The 22,741-nt window shown below is 40.4% G+C and overlaps 1 protein-coding gene across 3 annotated transcripts in view; it reads left to right on the top strand.

Annotated features, from left to right (window-relative positions):
* The first annotated feature begins 9,861 nt into the window (after positions 1 to 9,861).
* ZNF527 (zinc finger protein 527) overlaps positions 9,862 to 22,741 on the top strand; it is a 31,984-nt gene continuing 19,104 nt past the window's right edge. Inside the window, exons 1-5 of one of the 3 annotated variants that reach the window (XM_029926222.1) lie at positions 9,862 to 10,087; positions 10,312 to 10,355; positions 13,726 to 13,800; positions 18,206 to 18,332; positions 19,192 to 19,287. In XM_029926222.1, coding sequence (XP_029782082.1) covers positions 10,314 to 10,355; positions 13,726 to 13,800; positions 18,206 to 18,332; positions 19,192 to 19,287 — 340 coding nt within the window. In that variant the 5' untranslated portion in view covers positions 9,862 to 10,087; positions 10,312 to 10,313. Of the gene's footprint in view, positions 10,088 to 10,311; positions 10,356 to 13,725; positions 13,801 to 18,205; positions 18,333 to 19,191; positions 19,288 to 22,741 lie in introns of those variants that run through there. The other 2 variants (XM_029926223.1, XM_029926224.1) reach the window with 2 other exon arrangements.

Raw genomic sequence — 22,741 nt, 5'->3', positions numbered from 1 at the left:
TGGTGCCCTCCATAATGCCCCTCACGCTTTGAGCCCATCCCCAGCCCACCTCCCCTCCAGCCACCATCAGTTTGATCTCTGTTTTTGTCTATCTTTTTCCTTTCCTTCTATGTTTATCTGTTTTGTTTCTTAAATTCCACATATGAGTGAAGTCATATGGTATTTGTTTTTCTCTTATTTCGCTTAGCATAATACACTCTAGATCCATCCACTTTGTTGCAAGTGGCAGGATTTCGTTCTTTTTGGTGGCCAAAGAGTATTCCGTTGTATTATATGTGTATACATGCATGTATATAGACATCATTCTATATATAGAAAATCCAAGTGTATACACACACACACACATCTTTATCTGTTCATCTGGCGAACATTGGGGCTCTCTCCATAATTTGGCTGTTGTTGATAGTGCTGCTTCAGAAACATTGGGGTACATGTACCCCTTTGAATTAGTGTTTTTGATTCCTTTGGATAAATACCAAGTAGTGTAATTGCTGGGTCATGGAATAGTTCTATTTTTTAATTTTTTGAGGAACCTCCATGCTGTTTTCAGAGTGGTCTTCGAGTTTAACTCATAAAGTTTAGTTTTGAGTCTAATCAGGCTCTGTGAATTTTTATGTATATCTTTTTTTTTTTTTTAAGTTTACTTATTTTGAGAGAGAAAGAGCATGTCCAAATGGGGGAGGGTCAGAGAAACAAAGTGAGAGAATCCCAAGCAGGCTCCATACTGTCAGTGCGGAGCCCAATGTGGGACTTGAACTCACAAACCATGAGATCATGACCTGAGCTGAAACTGAGGGTCAGATTCTTAACTGACTGACTACCCAGGCACCCCAGTTTTCATGAGTATCTTAAAAAGCAAGTATTTAATGTGCATATGTATATTTTAACAATATTATACCAAAATTAACACAAAAGATTATAAATGTTGATGTTTTTCTATATAGTAACCTTATTCTGTTGTTTTGTATTAATGATGTCATTTATTTCTGTTAACACATGTGAAATTAGATTTGTAATGTAAATGTAGATATAAGTAATATTAACAGAACAAGCACCATTGTACTCACCCCAGCAAAAGTAAGCCTTAATTATTTTTAAAAACTTAGCACTTCCATTTCTGTAAGTGATAGTAAATACATTTATGAACATGTTAAGAAACATTTCCCCATGTATTCCATCAAATTTTGCTTTATATGTTTCAAAACTATTTTATTTAGATCTATAGAAATATAAATAAAGTTTCTTCTTGATGGATTTTCTCTTTTAAAACCATTGAGCAACCCCAGGTCCCATTCAGTACTTCTAATTAGTTTATTCTCAATACTGTTTGCATTTGCCTTTTTTGGTAGTAGTTGCTTTACTCACTCTTTCATTTTCATCTTGATATTCTTGTGAATACAGCATCCTGTTCAGGTACTGGAAGTCACAGGTAAGAAAGATAAATAAATACAAAACATCTTAATTGGAAAGGAATAAGTGAAACCATCTCGGTTTACAGACATCATTCTAGATACAGAAAATCCAACTCTCAAACTGCTAAAGCTAATGAACAAACTGAGCAAAGTTACAGAGTATAGGATCAACAAACAAAAATCAGAGAAAATAGAGAATTCTGGTTTCCTGAGGGAATCCTGGCTGATGGGTTACCTCTGAGTAGTGAGTTGGGTGACCATGGGATATGGATAAAAAGCGTACTTTATACCCTTTTTATAACTTTTAACTCAAAACTTCCCTAGATTTGACCAATGGAGCCCCTTCAAGCTGACCTGTGTCTCTGACATGCCCCCATCACTCATTAAGCATCTCCGTAATTTCTGACAGATAGTAAAGGCTCATTTTGTACTTTCTCAGCCCCGGCCCTGCACCATTTCTCTAAGAAACTATGGTTGCTTTCAGTGGAGAATGATACTTAGGAACCAAGACCTAGGTGATAGGTATGCTCATTGCTCTTAGACCATTTCTGCTGACGTGTGTGTGTGTGTGTGTGTGTGTGTGTGTGTGTGTGTGTGTGTATACACATATCTGTCTATATCTGAAAATAAATCTTCATATGGATACTTCCAATTTCAATTCAACATCACAATGTTCATTCTAACCTTTCCACATCTATAACTCCCCCCCCCCCTTTTTTTTAACGTTTGTTTATTTTTGAGGCAGGGTGGAGACACAATCCGAAGCAGGCTCCAGGGTCTAAGCTGTCAGCACAGAACCCAATACAGAGCTCAGACCCACGAACCATGAGATCATGACCTGAGCCAAAGTCGGATGCTTAAACCAACTGAGCCACCCGGGTGCCCCTGCAACTCCCTTTTCTTACAGTGAGAAACCTGGTTCTCATTATCCATGACATACTTACTTGCTCATTCTAGGAATACATATTAAGTAGTTTCAGAACTGCTAGTGCTTACAATTGTGGTAAGCATACCTACTCGTTGGAGTTCATTATTTTTGTAGATCCTTTTGTCTTTGGCCTGAAGACAAATTACTTACTGCATTTGAGTTACTTGGGTTAGTTCCTTTTCCCCTTTTAATTGTGATTATGTTACTCATTTGATTTGTTTGTATTTAATTTGGGGGTTCCCTTCATCTTTGCTGTTGTGAATACATTTAAGGTGTCTTCCATGGTTCTCACTCCTAATAACCACACTGTTTAGTAATCCCCTCCCTTTGAGTGTGCGTGGGACTATGAGCAGCTTCTAACCAACAGAATATGGACAAGATTATGGGCTATCACTCTTGTTTTTATGTTGAATTTATGGCAAATGGGAAGGGATTTTGCCAGTGTACTCAGTTGACTGTAATGGAAAGGGAAATCATACTGGACAGGTCTGACCCAATCTGGTAAATACTTTAAGAGGCTCGGTCAGGGCCCCTGGGTGTCTCAGTCAGTTAATCGTCCAACTTTGGCTCAGGTCATGATCTCATGGTACGTGAGTTCAAGCCCCACTTCACTGACAGTGCAGAGCCTGCTTGGGATTCTCCCCCTCTCTTTTCCCACCCCCACCCTTAATTTTTTTTTTTTTAGCATTAATTTATCTTTGAGAGAGAAAGGGAGACACAGAATTGGAAGCAGGCTCCAGGCTCTGAGCTGTCAGCACAGAGACCACTGTGGGACTTGAACTCACAAGCTGTGAGATCATTACCTGAGCTGAAGTTGGATGCTCAACCAATTGAGTCACCCAGGCACCCACCCCCCTCTCTCTTAATAAATAAATAAAAACTTAAAAAAAAAAGAACCCTGAGTTGGGGTCTGTGCTGACAGCATGAAGCCTGCATGGGATTCTCTCTCCTCTCTTTCTGTCCCTTCCCCCACTCTCTCTCAAAATAAATAAACATTTAAAAACTAAAAAAAAAAAAAAGAGACTCTGAGAAGCAAAGATTTTATTGCTAGCTTTGAAGAAACAAACTGCCATAAATTATTTTTCCTTTCTATTTTTTAAAAAGTAGGTTTCACATCCAGCACAGAGCCCAATGTGGGGCTTGAACTCACGACCCTGAGATCAAGACCTGAGCTGAAATTGAGTTGGATGCTTAACCAACTGAGCCACACAGGCGCTCCAAACAGACTACCCTGAATTCTGTGGTCGCAAAGAAACTATTTCTGCCAACTACCGAAAAGGGCTTGGAAGATGACCCTGTACATGTCAGGCCTACTGACGAGGCTGCAGCCGCCTGACAGCCTAACCAGCTTTGTAAGTCCTCGGGTTAAGGACCCAGCTAAGCCCAGATTCCTGACCCACAGAAATCGAGATAATAAATGCGTCTGTAGTAACTTGTTGTATAACAATAGGAAACTAATATTTGTTAATTTTATCTTTTCTTTTAATAGTGAAGCACTAACATTTCTAAAAGTCTAAACTACACAAAGCAGTTCACTCAGGGAAGTGTAACTCCCTCCCTCACTTCTACTCCCTCCTCTCCCCATGTGCTCTTCCCCTTCTGGATTTGAACTCAAGGCATCAGAATGTCCAGCTATGGCTGCTGTGCCAGAGCCAGCAGTAAATAGACACTGCAAGAATTAGGTTTTCTCAGCCAACATGCAGAAGCTGCAATGAAAATTAGGTTTAAAAAAACCTGGAAGGTTCTTGAGAAAAGAAGAAGGTCATATAAATTCCCTGTGATACAGGTAAATGAATATGCATTTAAATATTTTAGGATGAAACTCAAATGGTTTTAGCATCTATCATTTTTTCATGATTTACCACTAAAATCAAAATTTTTTGATATCTACTATGAAAATAAATTATATAAAATACTTGTTATATAATTGTTGAGCTGCTAAGCCAACCGGACATTTTGCCAAGTAGAGAGATAAATACCTTTATTGTAAAAGCCACTTCTACTCGGCATTACGTAACTTTCAGCTAAAAGCATCTTAATGAAAAGTCCCACATTCTTATTCCCTACCAACCTTTCCACCGAGCTACATCCACGTCTAAGTGCCTACTTGATATTACCTCTATACCATTCAACAAGTTTCTCAAACTTAACATGACCCCACCCTACATACTTCCTGCATAGTCACTGTTTACCATCTTAGTAAGTGAAACGACCATTCATGTAGATGTTCAGCATGAACATTTAAGCATTGTATTTCACTTCTGTCTTTCCTTCATATTCACACCCCAGCATCAGCCAGCCACTCCTGTTACTTCTACACTCAAATTGTATCATTTTGACCATTTCTTATTGCCTCCAACATTTACTTCCCTAATTCAAAGCACGCTATCTTAGCCAAAAAAAAAAAAAAAAAAAAAAAATCAGTGGAATCCAAACAGACTGTAGAGGAAGCACAACTGGCCCTGACGTTGAGAGACCTGGGTCAGCCTCCGAGTAGTATAGTCCTCGGCCGGCTTCCTTCTCTCACCGTCTCCAGCTTTGTCCCAAAACGGGGCCGAATGTTCACGGTTGTGGATACTCCGGCTTGTATGTCTAAGCTCCGTCTGCTCCCACCGTGTAACTGCCACGTGGCTGCCTTGTGCACACAGGCAGCACATTCACCTTTCAGAGGAGAGATGGAGGGAGGGAGCTTTGGACACAGAAGAGGCACAGGCTCTGGAAGCAGGCTTCAGACTACTTGAGTGGAAAATTCTCAGACGCCCTGAGCATGGTCTAAAGGGCGTTGTAGGCTCTGGACATGAATGTGTCTTTGCATCTCGATTTCTCACCAGGAAGGAAAGGGGCTTGGCCAAAGGAGGCCAAACTGTGACCCTTTGTATGTTTAATAATTATTAAAATGTTAAATATGTTTGTAAAGGATACTGTAATTTTATTAACTGAATCTTTTAAAATCTTTCTGACACTTATAGAGTGTTTTAGTTACAGGGAAAATTAAAATTTCATTTTTGTTGCAGAGAAGTAAATTGAGATGATTAGTAAAAGACTTTTAAGGATAGGCAATTATTAAGACAAAATTCAGTGATGAAAATGGAATGGAAATTATTTCAGGAAAAAGACACAGTGCAAACTTTCCAAATGTTAAAAGAGCTTATGTATGTCTAATGATGGTATAGAAAAGAAATATAGAATGGTATCTTTGCATCATTTAAACTTACGAACATTATACTGTAGATCTCAACTTAATAATGTAAAAGGGGATACATTATTTTTTGAAATTGTTTTAAGGGGACGGTAGCAAAACTTTTGAGAGGCCACTGCTCTGATAAAGGGAGATCAGGTTCAGTAAATGATGTATCCAGATGTACCATCACAGACACGTGATGCTACAGAGAAGTCACTGAGGTTGACTTCTATCTCATACCAACTGTCTGAACTTTTACAAGTTGTCACACTCCTCAGTCCCCAGCTGTAAAACTGGGTAGGAATATTTATTCATAGTATTGTGAAGAACAAGTGAAATAACATTTACAAAGGAAATTACACAGTGTTTGGATCTTAGATGTTACCCGTTAAATTTAAATTCTCTTCCCCAGAAATTAGGCATGGGTTTTTTTTTTTTTTAATTTGGATTTAGCATTCATGAATTATGGTGTGAGGAGATTCTTCACTAGTGTTGATAGTAGGATCTGTAGTCTTTCCAAATGCCCCCCCCCTCCCGCATAAGCAGTGCTAAGTAAGCCCTGGTAAAATTGTGCTTTATCCTTCCCTAAGCAGGACAAGAGAGAAAACATTCTAGTCCAAAGAATATGGGTGGTCAATCAACATAACTAACACAAGAAATATGTCTTGGTTTCTTCATTCTAAATCAATTCAGAATGACTGACTTCAAATAATAAAAAGCTAAAAAAAACCAAAACCAAAACATAACAAAAAACCCCAAACACATCAAAGAGGGGCAGCTGGCTGGCTCAGTAGGTAGAGCATGCAACTCTTAATCTTGGGGTCATGAGTTCAAGCTTCACATTGGGCTTAAAAAAGTTTTTTTAGTAAAAAAACAAAAACAAAAAAAAACACTTGAAAGATGCAAAACAGATTGGTGGTTGCCAGAGGTGGGCCATGCAATCTAGGTGAAACGGGCCCCTGGCTGGCTCAGTCAGAAGAGCATGCGGATCTTGAGCTCCAGGTCATGAGTTTGAACCCCATGTGGTTTAGACATTACTTAAATAAAATTTAAACAGAAGTAGGTAAAGGGATCAAAAGGTAAAAACTTCCAATTATAAAGTAAATAAATCATGGGGATATAATGTACAGCATGATCACTATAGTTAATATTGTATTGCATATTTGAAAGTTGCTAAGAGTTAAAAAGTTATTATCACAAGGAAAACATTTTTGTAACTGTATATGATGGATGTTGACTAGACTTATTGTGGCGAACATTTCAGAATATATACAAGTATTGAATCATTATGTTGTACACCTGAAAATAATGTTATATGTCAATCATATCTCAATTAAAAAAAGAAATTAATATAATCTAAGAGTTTGTTTTTAAAAATCACATACTATGAATCTCACACTAATTAGGATATTGTGAACTGTTAAGTCATGGGGCAATTAGTGGTTCAGCGTGAAATATTTATATTAGATGACACAAGGTAAGAAAATGTATAAACTGGGGCGCCTGGGTGGTCCAGTCAGTGAAGCATCCGACTTCAGCTCAGGTCATGATCTCACAGTTCGTGGGTTCGAGCCCCACATTGGGCTCTGTGCTGACAGCTAGCTCAGAACCTGGAGCCTGTCTTCAGATTCTGTGTCTCCCTCTCTCTTTGACCCTATCCTGCTTGCACTGTCTCTCTCCTTCTCTCAAAAATAAATAAAAAAATCATTAAAAAAAGAAAATGTAGAAATCAATATTTATTATCAAAATTACAACAAAATAAGTAAAAATGAGTTCATCCAAATAACTACATATTATATACTGATAGCTATTTCAGAATTTGAATTGCTTTGTTATTAAGATACTATTACTAAATATGCATCTTTTTTTGGTTATATAATAGGTTTCCTTTATAAGGAAGAAGTAACAATGTTAAGAAAAGCTTCTAAGAAGAAAACTTAACATGGAAAATTATACAAATTAATTTATTTTCCATAAAATTTAAAAAGGATTATAGACTAATCCTTGCCCTGTCATAGTTTTGGGTCCAAGCATACCTTCCTCAATTCTGAGATGCTGGAGCTGGACTCTGACAAGGACATTCCAGTCTCCCTTGCTACTGCTTGCCAGTGGAGTTTGCCAATGGAGGCATTGAAGGGGGATTGGAGGTCAGAAAGGGAGAAGGAACTCACTCTGTTTTCCAGTTCTTTCAGTGTCTCTAGCAGTAGAGGAGGGCCACAGCTTACCTGCAAATTCTTCTTGCTTGCTAAGCACCAGACTGCTAAACTATTAACAACCTCCCTGAGACTCTTCCTCTGAACTCTTAGGTTCTGGTAAATCCATCCTTTCTCCTTTGTTCCCCGAGCTCTGTGGTGTTGGCTATTTCTTGAAGTTACTGTCCCCTTTTTGCTCTTTCAATCATCCAACTTTGTATAATCAATTTCCTATAATTAAATATTGTTTGAAATTGCCAGTGTAATTCTTTTTTTTTTTCCACTGTATCTTGATGGACATAATCCTACCACAATTTGTTCTAGCAGTGCAGCCATTTATTTGTGGGCATATTTTGAGGACCACTGTCCTACTCTACTGGAGATGACTAGACTCAAACCAGTGTTGGACATGGTGGTATGGGATTTAAAAAAAGTATATAAAGGACAAAAACTCTTCTATGATCAATTACTGACATATGAACTTTCTCTTTAAAAAAATTTTTTTTAATGTTTAGTTTTTGAGAGAGAGACAGACACAAACAGAGTGTAAGTGGGAGAGGGGCTGAGAGAGGGAGAGAGAGGGAGACACAGAATCTGAAGCAGGTTCCAGGATCTGAGCTGTCAGCACAGAGCCTGACGCGGGGCTCAAACTCATGAACTGCGAGATCATGACCTAGGCCAAAGTCGGACTCTTAACTGACAGGGCCACCCAAGTGCCCTCAAAGTTTCTCCTGAAGGTATATTATGTCAGTCAAGGATGGAGTATCTTAATTTCCTAGTATTTAGTATGAAATGTCCAAGATGATCTCTATCCTGCAGTGATAATCAGATCCAGGGAAGGGCTGTTTGGTCAAGTAGCCAATCACAACTATTATCTAAAGAACCCTAGTACATTTCCCCAGCGAAGTAACTCAATTATTAAATGTTCTAGAGCCTTAAAAAAAAAAGTGCTTGGCTTCTTCTGAAAGTAACAGTACCCAGTTTCACAATATAAACAGCAAATCGCTTCAGCCCTACTAGCCACACTCCTTTTGTCCAAGACTCTCCGGCCTTAGCTATTAGAGGTCTCTTGATGGGGAGGGGATCGGAGGATTTATTCTCCAAAGATTGGTTCTCATTTCAAGAACTTGCCCTTGTTTCCACATACCGCCATTTACCAAGATCTTGACTTGGGTGCCCTTTCCAGATCTGTGGGTGGGGAAGAAGGCTGCTTTGTTCAGAATTTTGACTGTCAAATACTCCCTCCTGGACCGAATTTTAGACTCCTCTGGACCCTCTTCTCAACTAGGGTTGAACCTTTGGGCTTCAGTGTTTGTCTTTGCATTACCCTTTTTGTACTGTTCAGTTCTGGTTTTCTTTAACCAGGCTCGGGCTCACGTTCTTGTCTTCCCGACTGTGGACGGTTTTTTGTGAAGCTGGACCCTAACGGAAGTTCTAAGGTAAAAGGGTGGAAGCAGCACTAAGAGAACCTCCAGAGCCACTGGCTATCACCTTATAAAAGGCTCTGGAGCAAATGAGCGTCTTCCTAACAAACGGAATCTAATCACATGAGGTCCAAGTAGAGAAGGGGTATAAACATGAAGGTAGCAGTGACCCGGCCCACGGCTGGAGATGAGGGATGGCATGGGGGTGGGAGAACAGTTAGATCTGGGGACAGTCACACACGAAGGCACACAAAGAAACCTCTCTCACGAGCTGACCACTGAAAGCCAGCCCAGAAACAAGTAAGTCTCCACTGCTGGTCACAGGTAAACTCCTTCGACCTCTGGGGTAGGCACACCAAGAAACGGTCGCCCAAAGTCAACCACAGCCCCTCTCACAAACCCACAAGCACTCTCACATTCTCGGCGTCACACATCAACCCACAATCACGGGACGTTATTTTAAATACAAAAGCTGATGCACTGACAGAAGCCTTCGCCCCGGGGTGCACAAGCACAAGCATGCAGCGACGGTCACACAGAGATCGCCACATCTGAGCATTCAGTAACAGGGACGCGCGCAACTTCACAGTTTCCTCACACACTGCCCCCCACAGTGCCCAAGATCCGCCAAGGCGGCACACGGTTCTCGGATCAAGACACCCACGGCGGGGCTACCTGCGCAGGCGCGGAGTAGAGGCGGGTCTTGGCGGCCCTCTGGGAAATGTAGTTCAGCCAAGAAGGCCGCGGCGCAAAGCTCTCTGGGGCTGGTGGTTCGGAGGGTCGTAAGGAAAAGCTGAGCGGCGTCCACTCCAGCTGGGTGACTCCCCAGAGGAGCTCAGGGTTCCGCGCGGCTCAGTCCCTGCTCGGCTCCGTACCGCGGGGCATTCTGGGAGGGGTCGTCGTGGGTCTCGGGGCGCTGGGGGGGTTTCCAGAGCCCGCGGCGCCGGGAGGTGAGTTGGGCCTGGCTGAGCGCCGTAGCCAGAGGTCAGGGCCGGGCTTGAGGTGGACCGTCAGGGACAGGGATGGGGCCAGAGGTGTGCCTCCGGTGTTACTGCATAACTGTGTGAGAGTCTGCGATGTGACAGAACGTGATCTTGTGTGGCACCGTGTGTGTGATTATGAGCGACCTGTATGTCTCAGGTATAAAACTCTGTGTATGTGTGTGTTTCTGCAGGTATGACGATGTGTTACTGTATATGGATTTGTGAGAGACTGCAGGTATGACATTGTGTCGCTTTATGAATATGTGTGATTATGTTTGACCACTTGTCTCTGTAGATATAACAGTGTTTGATCGTGTGTGACAGCGGGTGTGATTGCGAACCCATGACCATCCGTCTCTGCAGGTATAAATTGTATGAGTAATGGTGACAGGGTGTGTGGCCTTGTGTTGTATGTCACTGTGCGAGACTGCGTGGGACTGTCTCTCTGTTGGAGTAATTGTGGGTCATCATCTCTGTCTTTGGGTTAATGCCACTCTGTGTGTGTTTGACAGTACAGGTGAGCCTGTGTGGCCATGTTTGGTGTACGTGTGTGATTGGGTGAGCATTTGTATGTGTGTACATGAGGCTGAAGGCTTGATTGTGTGGGACCCAGTGTGTGATTGTGGGCACAGAAAGATTAAACTTACTTGCCCGAGTTTAGACAGTTAGGAAGGACAGAACAGGGTCTTGAACCTAGGCAGTTGGGCTCCAGAGCCCTGGCTTTTAATTACTAAACTCTCTTGATCTTCTGTGAGAGTGAAAAATGGGGGCCTTGGGTTCTGAGGGTGTTGGATAGGATTGTCCCTGGTCTTGGACTAGGAACTGTCGGGATATGGGAACTAAATGTGGGTCTCTTGCTTCAGTCCCCTTGTGAGTCACAGGACCTAGTCTAAAGACATTGTAGTGAAGCCATCCTCAAATTGGCTGCTCCGGGGATAGAAAGCTCAATCTGAATGCCTGGTCTTCTTCACCTTAGGCCATGCAGGTTCAGATTTTAGCTTTGTCTTTGTCAAAACTCCTCCATGTTTGGTGCTGAGAGAGGCTGATCCACGGCTCTTTTTCTGATGTACCAAGCGAGCTACATTTTGGTTCTGACGTTCTTAGTTAATAAAGAGAAATGGTCTCATTTCCTTTCCAAATGTGTATAGAATGTGCGCAGGAACAAAGGTAGCACTTCTTTATGCCAGGAGTTGGCTCATGCAGTCTTGACACCGAGGAAAGAAAGGTTGTGGAAGATGGAGTAGCTCGCCCAAGGTCATGGAGCCAGTGAGTGAAGGAGTGGAGAGTCACCATGCACCTGGGGGCTGTATGAAGCCCTCGTCTTTAAACATCACCTTCTTTCAGAGACTGATGGCTCATCTCAGACCTGGAAGCTATTACCCAAGTGATACACCACTATTTTAAGACAAATTTAAAAGACACTTTTTGAGGGCACCTGGGTGGCTCAATCAGTTGAGCTTCTGACTCTTGATTTCAGCAGAGGTAATGGTCCCAGGGTTCCCGGTTCAAAGCCCACGTTGGGCTCTGCACGCACTCTCTCTAACCCCCTTCCTCTCCCCCTGTCTGCTTTAACTTTCTCTCTCTCTATAAAGTAATAATAAAAAGTAAAAAACATTTCTTTTATACAGCTGCTATGTAGGGTTCCCAGATACAGAGAAAACTTCATTGATTCTCTCTCGGGTTGCAAAGGCTTTTACGGACATTTTCAAGCTGCGTTGCACTAAGGAAATAACTTTCTTAGAGACTGATTGGCCAGTGCACAGTAGCCCAGATTTAGGGGGTCGTGTATCCTGAATTCTAGGTCAAACACAGCTATCCTCATTTTTGGAATGAAAAAATGTTGGCTCTGAAAGAACAATGAACGTATTTCAGGCTATGCAATTTGCTACTGGTTTGTATTAAAATTTCAGCAATGCCTGCCTATTTTTCTGTGCCACAGAAATGCCAGCTGTATTTCTGTGAAGTAATGAAGGTAACAGCTGCATCTCTGAAAATGCTTTTCTAGTAAATATATGGCATTGATTCCCCAGGTTATGTTACATAATTCCCATTCAGATATTGCAGGCTCTTGAAAGAGGACTCGTTTTTTTTTAATGTTTATTTTTGAGAGAGAGAGAGAGAGAGAGACAGAGTGTGAGTTGGGGGAGAGGCAGAGATAAAGGGAGACACAGAATCGGAAGCAGGCTCCAGGCTCTGAGCCATCAGCACAGAGCCTGATGCAGGGCTCAAACTCACGAACTGCAAGACCATGACCTGAGCCAAAGTCAGACACTTAACCAACTGAGCCATCCAGGTGCCTCTGTAAGAGGACCAGTTTTGAGTCTCATTGCAGCTTGATTCTTATGACTTTGAGCTGTTTAAGCTTTCTGAAACTCAGTTTTACTTGTTGGCAAGATAACGATAATAATATTTGTGAAGTTTTGTGAAGAATAAAGAAAATAATGACATATGCAGGGGTGCCTGGGTGGCTCAATTGGTTGAGCATCTGACTCTTGGTTTCAGCGCAGGTCATGATCTCAGGGGTCATGGAATCAAGCCCCAACTTGGGGTCTATGCTGTCAGTGCAGAGCCTGCTTGGGATTCTCTCTCTCTTTCTCATTCTGCCTCTCCCCTGCTTGTGTGCTCTCTCTCTCTCTCTCTCAAAATAAATAAACATTAAAAAAAAGATAATGACATATTCAACATGTGTAACATCACTATTTATATTATAGGAGACCCAGTAAGATTTATTTATTCATTAGTAAATATTTTTAAAGTTTATTTATTTATTTTGAGAGAGAGAGAGAATCCTAAGCAGGCTCCATGCTCTCAGTTGGGAGCCCAATGTGGGGTTTGATCCCACGAACTGTGAGATCATGACCTGAGCCAAAATCAAGAGTCAGTACTTAACCTGACTGAGACACCCAGGGGCCTCTATTTAACAAATATTTTTGAGGGCCTGCAAAGGTTCTGGGGTTATTTGTAACACTAGAGATACACCAGTGAACCAAACAAATCCCAGTTCTATTAGATCCCACACTGTTGTTTGTGGAGACAACAATAAACGGAGGAAAAAAAGTAACATGTCCAATGGTGTCAAAAGCTAAGAAGAAAAATTGCAATAAAGAAAAAGAGACTGGAAGGGAAGTTCTCTTTAGATAGAATTTTCAGGAAAGTCCCTCTCATGTGGTGACAACTGAGCATGGATAGGAACGAAGACAGGGAATCAGTCATGTTCAGGCAGAAGGAAAACTAAAGGTAACAGCCACTAAGGAGTGTGCCCAGTGTTTGAGGAGCTGTAAGAAAATCTGTGTGCTTACAGAGGGGTGAGCAAGGGGAATAAGGGTTGGAAATGAAGTCTAAGGGGCCGCCAAGGGCCAGATCATAAACCACTTTGTTGGCCATTTAGATTTTGTTGAGTTCAAGCTATGTGTTCTTAATACCAGTGAGGACTTCAGGGGTTAAATTAATCTTTGGCCTTTTCTCAGGTCTTAGGAGGGGACAGGGCTGGCCCTGTCCATAAAGAAATAAGACCATAAAGAAATAAGAGTTCTATCTTTGTGAATCTCAGATCAGCAATCAAGGACTACTCTGCCATTTTCCCCCCTTTAATTCTCCTTTCTCAGGACATTGTCCTCCAAAAGAGAAGACTGAAGAAGGAAGGAAGAATGGCTGTTGGACTTTGTAAAGCCATGTCTCAAGTAAGTTGGTGTTTTCACAAATTCTACCTCCTTTTTTAGGACTTTGGGACTTCAGAGAGACACAAAGAGCCCAATGAGCACTCTCACCACTTGTGTCTCTCAACTACTTCATATAATCTCTCTATAAATCATTTAGTATCTTTTTTACTCAGTGCTGTCTTGAAATATGTGATGGAAGAGAGCTATCCTTCGTAGATAGCTCATGATTTGTTATGCTGGAGATTAGTGCAAGTGGAATAAAGGACAGAGGTGTGATTACTGAATACCGTATTAGATAGGGAAGTCAAGGATGGCCTTTCTGAGGAAGCGACATTTAAGCAAAGAAAAATCTCAGTGAAAGTAGGGATTAGGTTTCATGGAGATTTGAATAAGAGCTTTAAAAGAAGAAGGAAGAGCAAATATGGAGTTATTATGGTGGGCACATGTTTGATGTGCTCTAGGAATGTCATCGAACCAGTGTCCTCAGGGAAATGAGCACTATGAGATCAGAGGAGCAGCTGGGGAACAGGTTATATAGGACCTTGAAACTCGCGACCAGAACTTTGAGTTTTGTTCTAAGGGTGAAGGATAGTCACTGGGGTGTTTGTGATGTGATTCGATTTACATTTTAAAAGGAAAATAGAAAGGAATTAAGGGTGGCCTGAGGTGATCAGTTAGGAGACTACCACAGTAATCCAGGTGGAAGGTGATAGCTGCCTGGACTGTGGTGGTATCATTGGAACTGCTGGGATCCGGGGTATATGTTGGAGATAGAAAATATGGGATTCGGTCAGGATTGGTTGTGGAGTGTGAGAGGAAGAAGTCAACAGTAACTACATAGATTTTTGACCTGGGCAACTGTACAAATGGCTGTGCCATTTACTGAGATGGAAAGACAGGGAAGAATGAGATGGGAATAAGAATTGAGTTCTAGATATATTAAGTGTGTGAGACCTGTTGGATATCCAAGTGCAAATATTGATTATATACCTAGAGTCATGGTTGGAAATGTGAATTTGAGAATCATTCATGTATTTAAAGCCATAGGACAGGATAGGATTATCTTGAGAGTAGGATTGTGAGTATAGATAGGAAAGAATCCCCAGGACTGAATTTGGGTATTCCCTAACTAGAGACTGACAAGAAAAGGAGGAATCAGCAAGAGAGACTGAGAAGGACTGATGTAGAAGGAAAACCAGAGAGTGGGGAAGTCAGGAGTACAGAGTATTTCATCGAGGTTATGATCAGCAGCACTAAACTCTTCTGAGAGATTGAGGAAGATGTAGACTAAAAACTGACCTTTAGATTTGTCAACATGGAAGCTGCTGATATTCTTGACAAGAGCTACTTCATCGAGGGGTTGAGATGAAAGCACCATTGCAGTGGGTTCATGAGGGAATAGTAGGCCCAAAAGGTGAGACTAGAGATGAGTCTAGACCTGCGCTGTCCAGTAATGAACCCCGTAGCCACATAAGACTGCTCTAAATTAAGATGTGCTACAAGTATAAAATATATACCAGATTTTTAATTATTATTATTATTTTTTATTTTAGAGAGAGAGAAAGAAAGAGTAAAAGTGGGGGAGAGGGACCGAGAGAGAGAGAGAGAGAGAGAGAGAGAGAGAGAATTTTAAGGAGGCTCCAAGGAGCCTGATGTGAGGCTTGATCCCAGAACCCTGGGATAATTGCCTGAGCTGAAATCAAGAGTTGGACATTCAACCAACTGAGCCACCCAAGTGCCCCAAATATATACCAGATTTTGAAGATTTAGTACAAAAAAAAATGTAAAACATCTCATTAATAATTATTTATTTATTTTATTTTTTATAGTTTATTGTCAAGTTGGTTTCCATATAACACCCAGAGCTCTTCCCCACAAGTGCCCTCCTCCATGACCACCACCCCCCTTCCCCTTCCCCCTCCCCCTTCAGCCCTCAGTTTGTTGAGTATATGTTGAAATAATATTTTAGATATAATTGGTTAAGTATATTATTACATTTACAAATTTCTATTTACTTTTTTTTCCTTTTTGCAATATAACCTAGTTGTTCAGCATGACATTTTGTCTTAAACTTCTTTAAATGTGCTTTATACTTTTTTCTTACTTTTTAAAAACAAGTTTTACAGTGAGATTGAATAAGATAATAACTGTAAAATGCTTATTAGGGTGTATGGCATGTAGTAATCGGTCAATAAATAACAGAATATAAATAGCAGCTATTCTTACTTTTTCATTATTTAAAATTTTTTAAAAATATATTTAGTTTTGAGAGAGAGAGAGAAAATGAGACAGTACGAGTCGGGGAGGAACAGAGAGAGGGACACAGAGTTGGAAGCAGGAGCCCAATGTGGGGCTTGAACTCACGAACCCTAAGTTCATGATCTGAGCCAAAGTGGGACACTTAACTGACTGAGCCACCCAGGTGCCCTCTAAAAATTTTGAATATGTGCCTTACATTGTATTTCCATTGGATATTGCTGATTTAAACAACTCTCTATTATTTTTTAAAAAGTTTTATTTATTTAAGTAATCTCTACACCCAGCATGGAGCTCGAACTCGCGATCCCAAGATCAAGAGTTGCATGTTTCTCCAACTGAGCCAGTCAGGTGCCCCGGAAGAGTTTTGTTATTAAGAGGAGTAAGGAAATGGGACAATAACTACCAGGAGATTATGGAAAGGATTTTATCTATTTATAAAATGAAAGATATTGCATCATTTTGTATATTAATAGAAATAATCTAGTAAAGTGAGAAAATACCAATAGTATAAGGGAGATATCTGATATCTTTCTGATAATTACAAGGGAGAGAGGTGACAGTGTCTTTGTGTGGACAAGTGAAGGGATTGGTCATAGATAGGAGCCTAGAGTTTTATCAATAGAAACAGAGGGAAGACAGCATATGAGTATAGATACAGGTCAGCAAGGACTTGTAATGAACAAGAAGATGAGGAGGTTCAAAGTGAGAGCAGGGGATGAGTTCGTGGTAGTTTGAGAGAGACAGAAACTATGAAATAGTCATGGGAGAGTAGGAAAGTGAATTTATTAGTGAAGTGTAGTGGTGCTTTTGTGGAATCTGTGGTCATGTCCTAGAAGTACACTGGGTCAACATTTTATCAGGCGGGGTTCCAGCAAGAAACTCAAAAGGGTTCTCTTTATAAGCTGTGATCAGCACATAGAGAAACCACAGAGGACAGTGCTATACCCTGGGACTCATAACAGTAAAACTAGGCCCGACCCCAGAGACGGAGAAATCTGAGTGCAGAGGGCCTCTGACGGGCACTGTGACCTCGGAGGGAAGGACTCAGACCACACAGGGCAGAGCTGCAAGGAGGCTGCCAGGGGAGTAAATAATGTGCTTCGCTCCCCTCTCTCTCATCTCTTGCCTGTGGCTGAACCCAACTGACAGTGGAGCTGGGAAAGGCAGTCTGTTAGTGCAGTTAATACAGGTCAGCCTCCCAGGACATAGAGAAGTGTAGAAGGAAGTTATACAACAGTATGTATTCATGTGATGGTTTTTCTCTGGCCACATCCATTCACATTTCTACTACGTAGAATAACCATATTTAATATGTGTTTATTTTTGCAACTTGATGGACAACAATATAACATTTAATTTGAAAGTACAAGCAAAAGAGATTATTTGCTCTGTAAACTTACAATATAAAAACTAGCTCAAAAAGTGGAAAACTAAACCCACTTGCAGGTTGGCTTTTGGCTGGCATCTGAGATCTTGGCACTAGATTCATTCTCTGCACTGATAGAGATTATTTTTAATGAAAAATGAGACCATACTCTGCAAATGGAACTCTCTCATTTTAAACATTGAGTGCTCTTCCTCCCGATGGATATATTCTAGGGAACTTTACCATTTATTCACCGAATGGCAAATATTTACTATTTAAAATGTGACTGCTTTTATAATAGACACTGGATATTCAAGAGCTTGTAAAACAGATATCCTTCCCTCATATAGGTTATAGTTCAGTGATGTAGGCTAAACTCTTATTTTTGGAAGTTTCTCCTTACATATGGAGTCTAAGTTTCAGACCATACCCTTTAGTTAAAGCCCAATTCAAGGCCTTTCTTCACTACTCTGACTCATGTCAGAATATAAAGGAATCATCCCTATAAGAATTTCTTGATACATAGTGTATGTAACATAAAACAGCCATACTCACATACTTTCATGTTATAAACTCATGTTTCATGCCATAAGCTAATTTTTTTCCTGTATATAGGCCTTTTTTATTCACAAAAATGTGAAATTTTTTTTCTTTCAAAATATTTGACAAACCTGGACATGTACTTGCTCCCCAATAATTAGTTTCCTTGGGCCACCTAGAGAACTCTGGCAGAATTCATCTTTTCTGCTAGGACCATATGGGAACACTTGGCAAATGAGATTTTTTTTTTTTTAATTTCAGGGTTTGGTGACCTTCCGAGATGTGGCTCTAGGTTTTTCCCAAGAAGAATGGGAATGGCTAGACCCATCACAGAAAGATTTATACAGAGATGTCATGTTGGAGAACTACAGGAACTTGGTATGGCTTGGTAAGGATGTCTCTCCCATAATTCAGAATCTTCCCTCTGATGTGTTTTTGCTTCCTCCAGTAGGAATATCTAGGTCATCTTATGTGCTTACCTGAAATCTCTTCTTCCTATTCCCAGGAAATAATTTGAAATCATTTCAAAGAGTTAGGAATGAGTAGTTCCCAATGTTGAAGGATGGTTTGGAATAGCCACATCAGTATGGCATAAGAATTTGTTAAATTGCAGATTATAGGGTCCCACTGTAGACCTACAAAATCAGAAACTCTGGTAATAGGCCCAGTAGTTTAGGTTTTAATGAGCCCTCCAAATGATTCTGATGCCCATTTAAGTTTGAGAACCACTATGGTTTCTGATTCAGTAGGTGTGGATTGGGGCCTGAGAATTTGCTTTTTTTAAAGTTTATTTATTTACCTTGAGAAGGAGAGAACACATGCTTGCTGAGCAAGCAGGGAAGAGGCAGAGAGAGAGGGAGAGTTAGAGAATCCTAAGCAGGCTTCAAACCATCAGCATGAAACCCAAGCTGGGGCTTGAACTCACAAACCACAAGATTTTGACCTGAGCCAAAATCAAGAGTAGGACTCTTAACTGACTGAGCCACTCAGGTGCCCCGAGAATCTGCAATTCTAATAAGTTCCTAGGTGGCGGTGCTTCCGCGTTAGCACTTTGAGAACCACTGCTGTGGAAGAAGTTTCATCTTCATCCTTCATACCAACATGGTTCCATTCTCTCGCCCTTTCTCTAATTGCCTTTCTTGCCTAATAACCAAGAGATTGAGTTTGAGTCCTCGAAAGGCTATGGCAACATGATTCTTTCTCTGTTTGTCTCTTTCTTGCTCTCATTTTTCTTCTTCTGTAAACAGGACTCTCCATGTCTAAGCCCAACATGATCTCCTTATTGGAGCAAGGGAAGGAACCTTGGATGGTGGAAAAAGAAATGTCAGATGGTCCATATGCTGGTGAGTGACAGGAAACTGGGCAAGGAGGGTTGTTGTAAGATGACATCCCAAGTGGCCATGAGAAGGCTGCCCTGCACTTGAGGCTGCCTGGGCTTGGTGGGGTGGGTTTCTATTTTTATCAAAGTATATGCTCTACGGTTATTCTAGAAATACCTCGAATCTCAGTCCTTGCCACCTCTTCTTTTCCCTTTAGGATCAGAAATGTATACATTTCCAGATTTCATTTTAGAGTTTTTATTTTTATCAGAGTTATTATTAAAGTTATGCATGCACATTGCTTGACGAGTCAAGTAGTTGTACAAGGTGAATTCCCTTAAAAAAGGCAGTCTCTTGTCCTCTTCCCTAGTTTCCCTCTCTTAATGGGATCAACTTTCTTTACTTTTGCAACTTTTTTGATGTTTCCTTCATTTCTTTAATATGTTTACGATGCTAGTTCTGAATTACTTTTTCTTCTTTATCTTCTAAGAAAATAAGAAATTTTTTTGAAAATAATGTAATACTTTCTTATCCTGAATCAAATACATATGTGTATGCATGCTCGCGTGCATGTTTACGCACACACACACACACACACACACCCACTTCCATCTCCCCATCTCCCCAGTAACATAATTTTGATTGAATCACTGTTCAGGGTTTATATTATTATGGCTATTAATTGCTAGTCATAGCCATGCTGTGTATATACCAAGATTACTTTTTCTATACAACTTTTTTTTAATGTTTATTTTTGAGAGAGAGAGAGAGAGAAAGAGCGCGCAAGTGGGTAAGGGGCAGAGAGAGAGGGAGACACAGAATCTGAAACAGGCTCCAGGCTCTGAACTGTTAGCACAGAGCCTGATGTAGGGGTCGATCTCAGAACTGTGAGATCATGACCTGAGCCGAAGTCAGATGCTCAACCAACTGAATCACCGAGATGCCCCTTCAAACAACCTTTTATTTTTCCTGGAGTTAATAATTTCTGGGGGAGGGGGCAGAAATGTCGTCTATTTGGTTTTTTTCCTTGACTTTCTATATACATATTACTCAATTCCCAACTCCCCATCAACTGTCTAACTCTCTTAAGACACTGAGACACAAAGGCCATCTGCTCATTTTATCATCTTGGAAGAATCTCTCCCAGACTCTTCAGATGTGCTTCACTCCAGACAAACGGCTCATTACATCTGCATGCACTCAGTTTGGGTTTATCTGATGTTTTCTCATGATTAGATTGAGGTAATGCATTTTTGGAAAAAGTGCAACAGAAGTAATGTTAGGTTTCTTTCAGTGCATCATAGCAAAGGATTCATAATATCGATACATCTTTGATTGCTTGGTAAATGTGGTGTCTGCACAAAGTTACTATTTTTCTATTTGTAATTAATAAATATCTTGGGGGAGATACTTTGAGGCTATTCAGTTTCTTTGAAACTTTTGCCCACTAATTTTAACATCAATTGCTCCATTGGATCTTGTTTGCAACAGTTATACTGTGGTATTAGACCTAATGTTGATTTTTCCATTTCCCTCCTTTCTTTACCCATATTAATTAGGATTGTCTTATAGAGAACAACTCTTTCTTCCATTTGCTTATTTATTCAGTTATTTCTTTATGGAATCGTGGATTTTTTTTTCTGGGTGAGATAAATCCAAGGAATCATTATCTTGTGGCTCAAATTGCCCCAGCTTTAACTATTTGGATATCCTTGCAGTCGGTTTCTTTGACCTTTTAACATGCCCCCATCCGTTTTTGAGCACTTCCTTCCTCCCCGCCTCCAGGTGTTCCAGGTTCGTCGTGTTTTCCTTCCCCAGCCTTGAATCGGGTCCTGCTCGCAGGAGCTCTGGTTCCTTTTACTGGGAAATGATGTTTAGAAACCAAGGTGTAGATGCCATGAGTGCTCATTGCCACTGGGGTGTCATTGCCCCTAGACCCTCGCAGCAGACTGAGCTGGAAAATATTTGTATTATACCAACACACACAGGTACACAGGACATTTCTACATTTATTTCTGTCTCAGTCTTTTTTGTATATTAAAATCATCAGTTTATGTTGATATCTTGATTCTAGTCTCACTCCATTGAGCCTATTGTAGCCTTCTTCCGTTACTTACCTGCAGTTTCTTCCTCTAACATAAGAAACCATTTTATTAAACAACTAAAATTATTTGCTCAATTTTAGTATACACAAAATTTGAGAATTTCCAAGACACTCCTCTGGGAGAAAAAAATTTACTAACTAGATTACATTATTTATATATGGTTCTTTTTGTCCTTAGTCTTACAGGATTCAGCCAAAATACTATTTTTTTTTCAAAGTTACTTAGAATAGTTCTTTTAGGTTCATTTATTACTGTTTGTGTTCTGTTTGGGTTTCTACCACATCCTGGTTGGTTTTAATTATTTATTTATTTTTTGGTATCTGAAACATGATTATGCTTTTGAGAATCATAGCTATACAGAACTATGTCCTCAGAAATGTGTTACTCTCTCCTCATCCCCAGCATCCTATTTCTATTCCCTTAACTTCTTCCTACCTCTTTCTTGCCTCATCTTGTAGATCACCAGTCTCTTTATTTTCAGCTTTGTCCTTTTTATGTTTCTTTTGTACAAATGAGCCAACATACGTGTAGTTCTTCGTAAGTCCTTGTATGTTACATGAAAGGTAGCATACTATAGATACACTTTGCATTTTACTTTTTTTACTTAACTATATAAACCAGAATCACTCCATATTATTCATGGAGATCTTCCTCATTTAAAAAAGTATTTATTTTTGAGAGAGAGAGGAAGAGAGATCACAAGCAGAGGAAGGGCAGAGAGGAGACACCGAATCGGAAGCAGGCTCCAGGCTCCGAGCTGTCAGCACAGAGCCCTGAGCACAGCTCAAACCCACCAACCGCAAGATCATGACCTGGGCCAAAGTCAGACTCTTAACCGCTTAACCGACGGAGCCACCCAGGTGCCCCTCTTCCTCATTTTTTTTTAACAGCTGCAAAATAGTCTATTATGGGGGTGTTGTGGTAATTTATTTCACTACTTTATGACGTGTGGTCTTTCAGGATGTTCGCACTGTTTTGTAGTTATAGCCGGTGCTTCAGGAAATAACCTTGTTTGTATGTATTTTCATAATGTCAAGGCTGTGTTTTTGGGAGAGATTATTGGATATGGGATTCCTAAGTGCGTATGTAGTTTAATTCCCCTCCAGAAAGGTTTTACCAGACTACTTCTGTATTAATTTTGTATTGCTGCTGTAACAAATTACTACAAATTTAGGGACTGAAAACGACAGGAATTTATTATCTTATAGCTCTAGAGGTTAGAAGTTGAAAATGGGTCTTATAGGACAAAAATCAAGATGTCAGCAGCCTGCCTTTTTTGCGAATGCCCTAGGGAAGAATCTGTTTCTTGCCTTTTTATGCTTTTTTTAAAGGACCTGTACTCACCCTTTTAATTTTTAAAAATCACTTTATTT

Source organism: Suricata suricatta, chromosome 16, assembly GCF_006229205.1.
Source record: "Suricata suricatta isolate VVHF042 chromosome 16, meerkat_22Aug2017_6uvM2_HiC, whole genome shotgun sequence".
Lineage (NCBI taxonomy): Eukaryota > Metazoa > Chordata > Mammalia > Carnivora > Herpestidae > Suricata > Suricata suricatta.
Note: the sequence above shows the minus strand (reverse complement) of the source record. Positions and strands in the feature narration are given on the sequence as shown.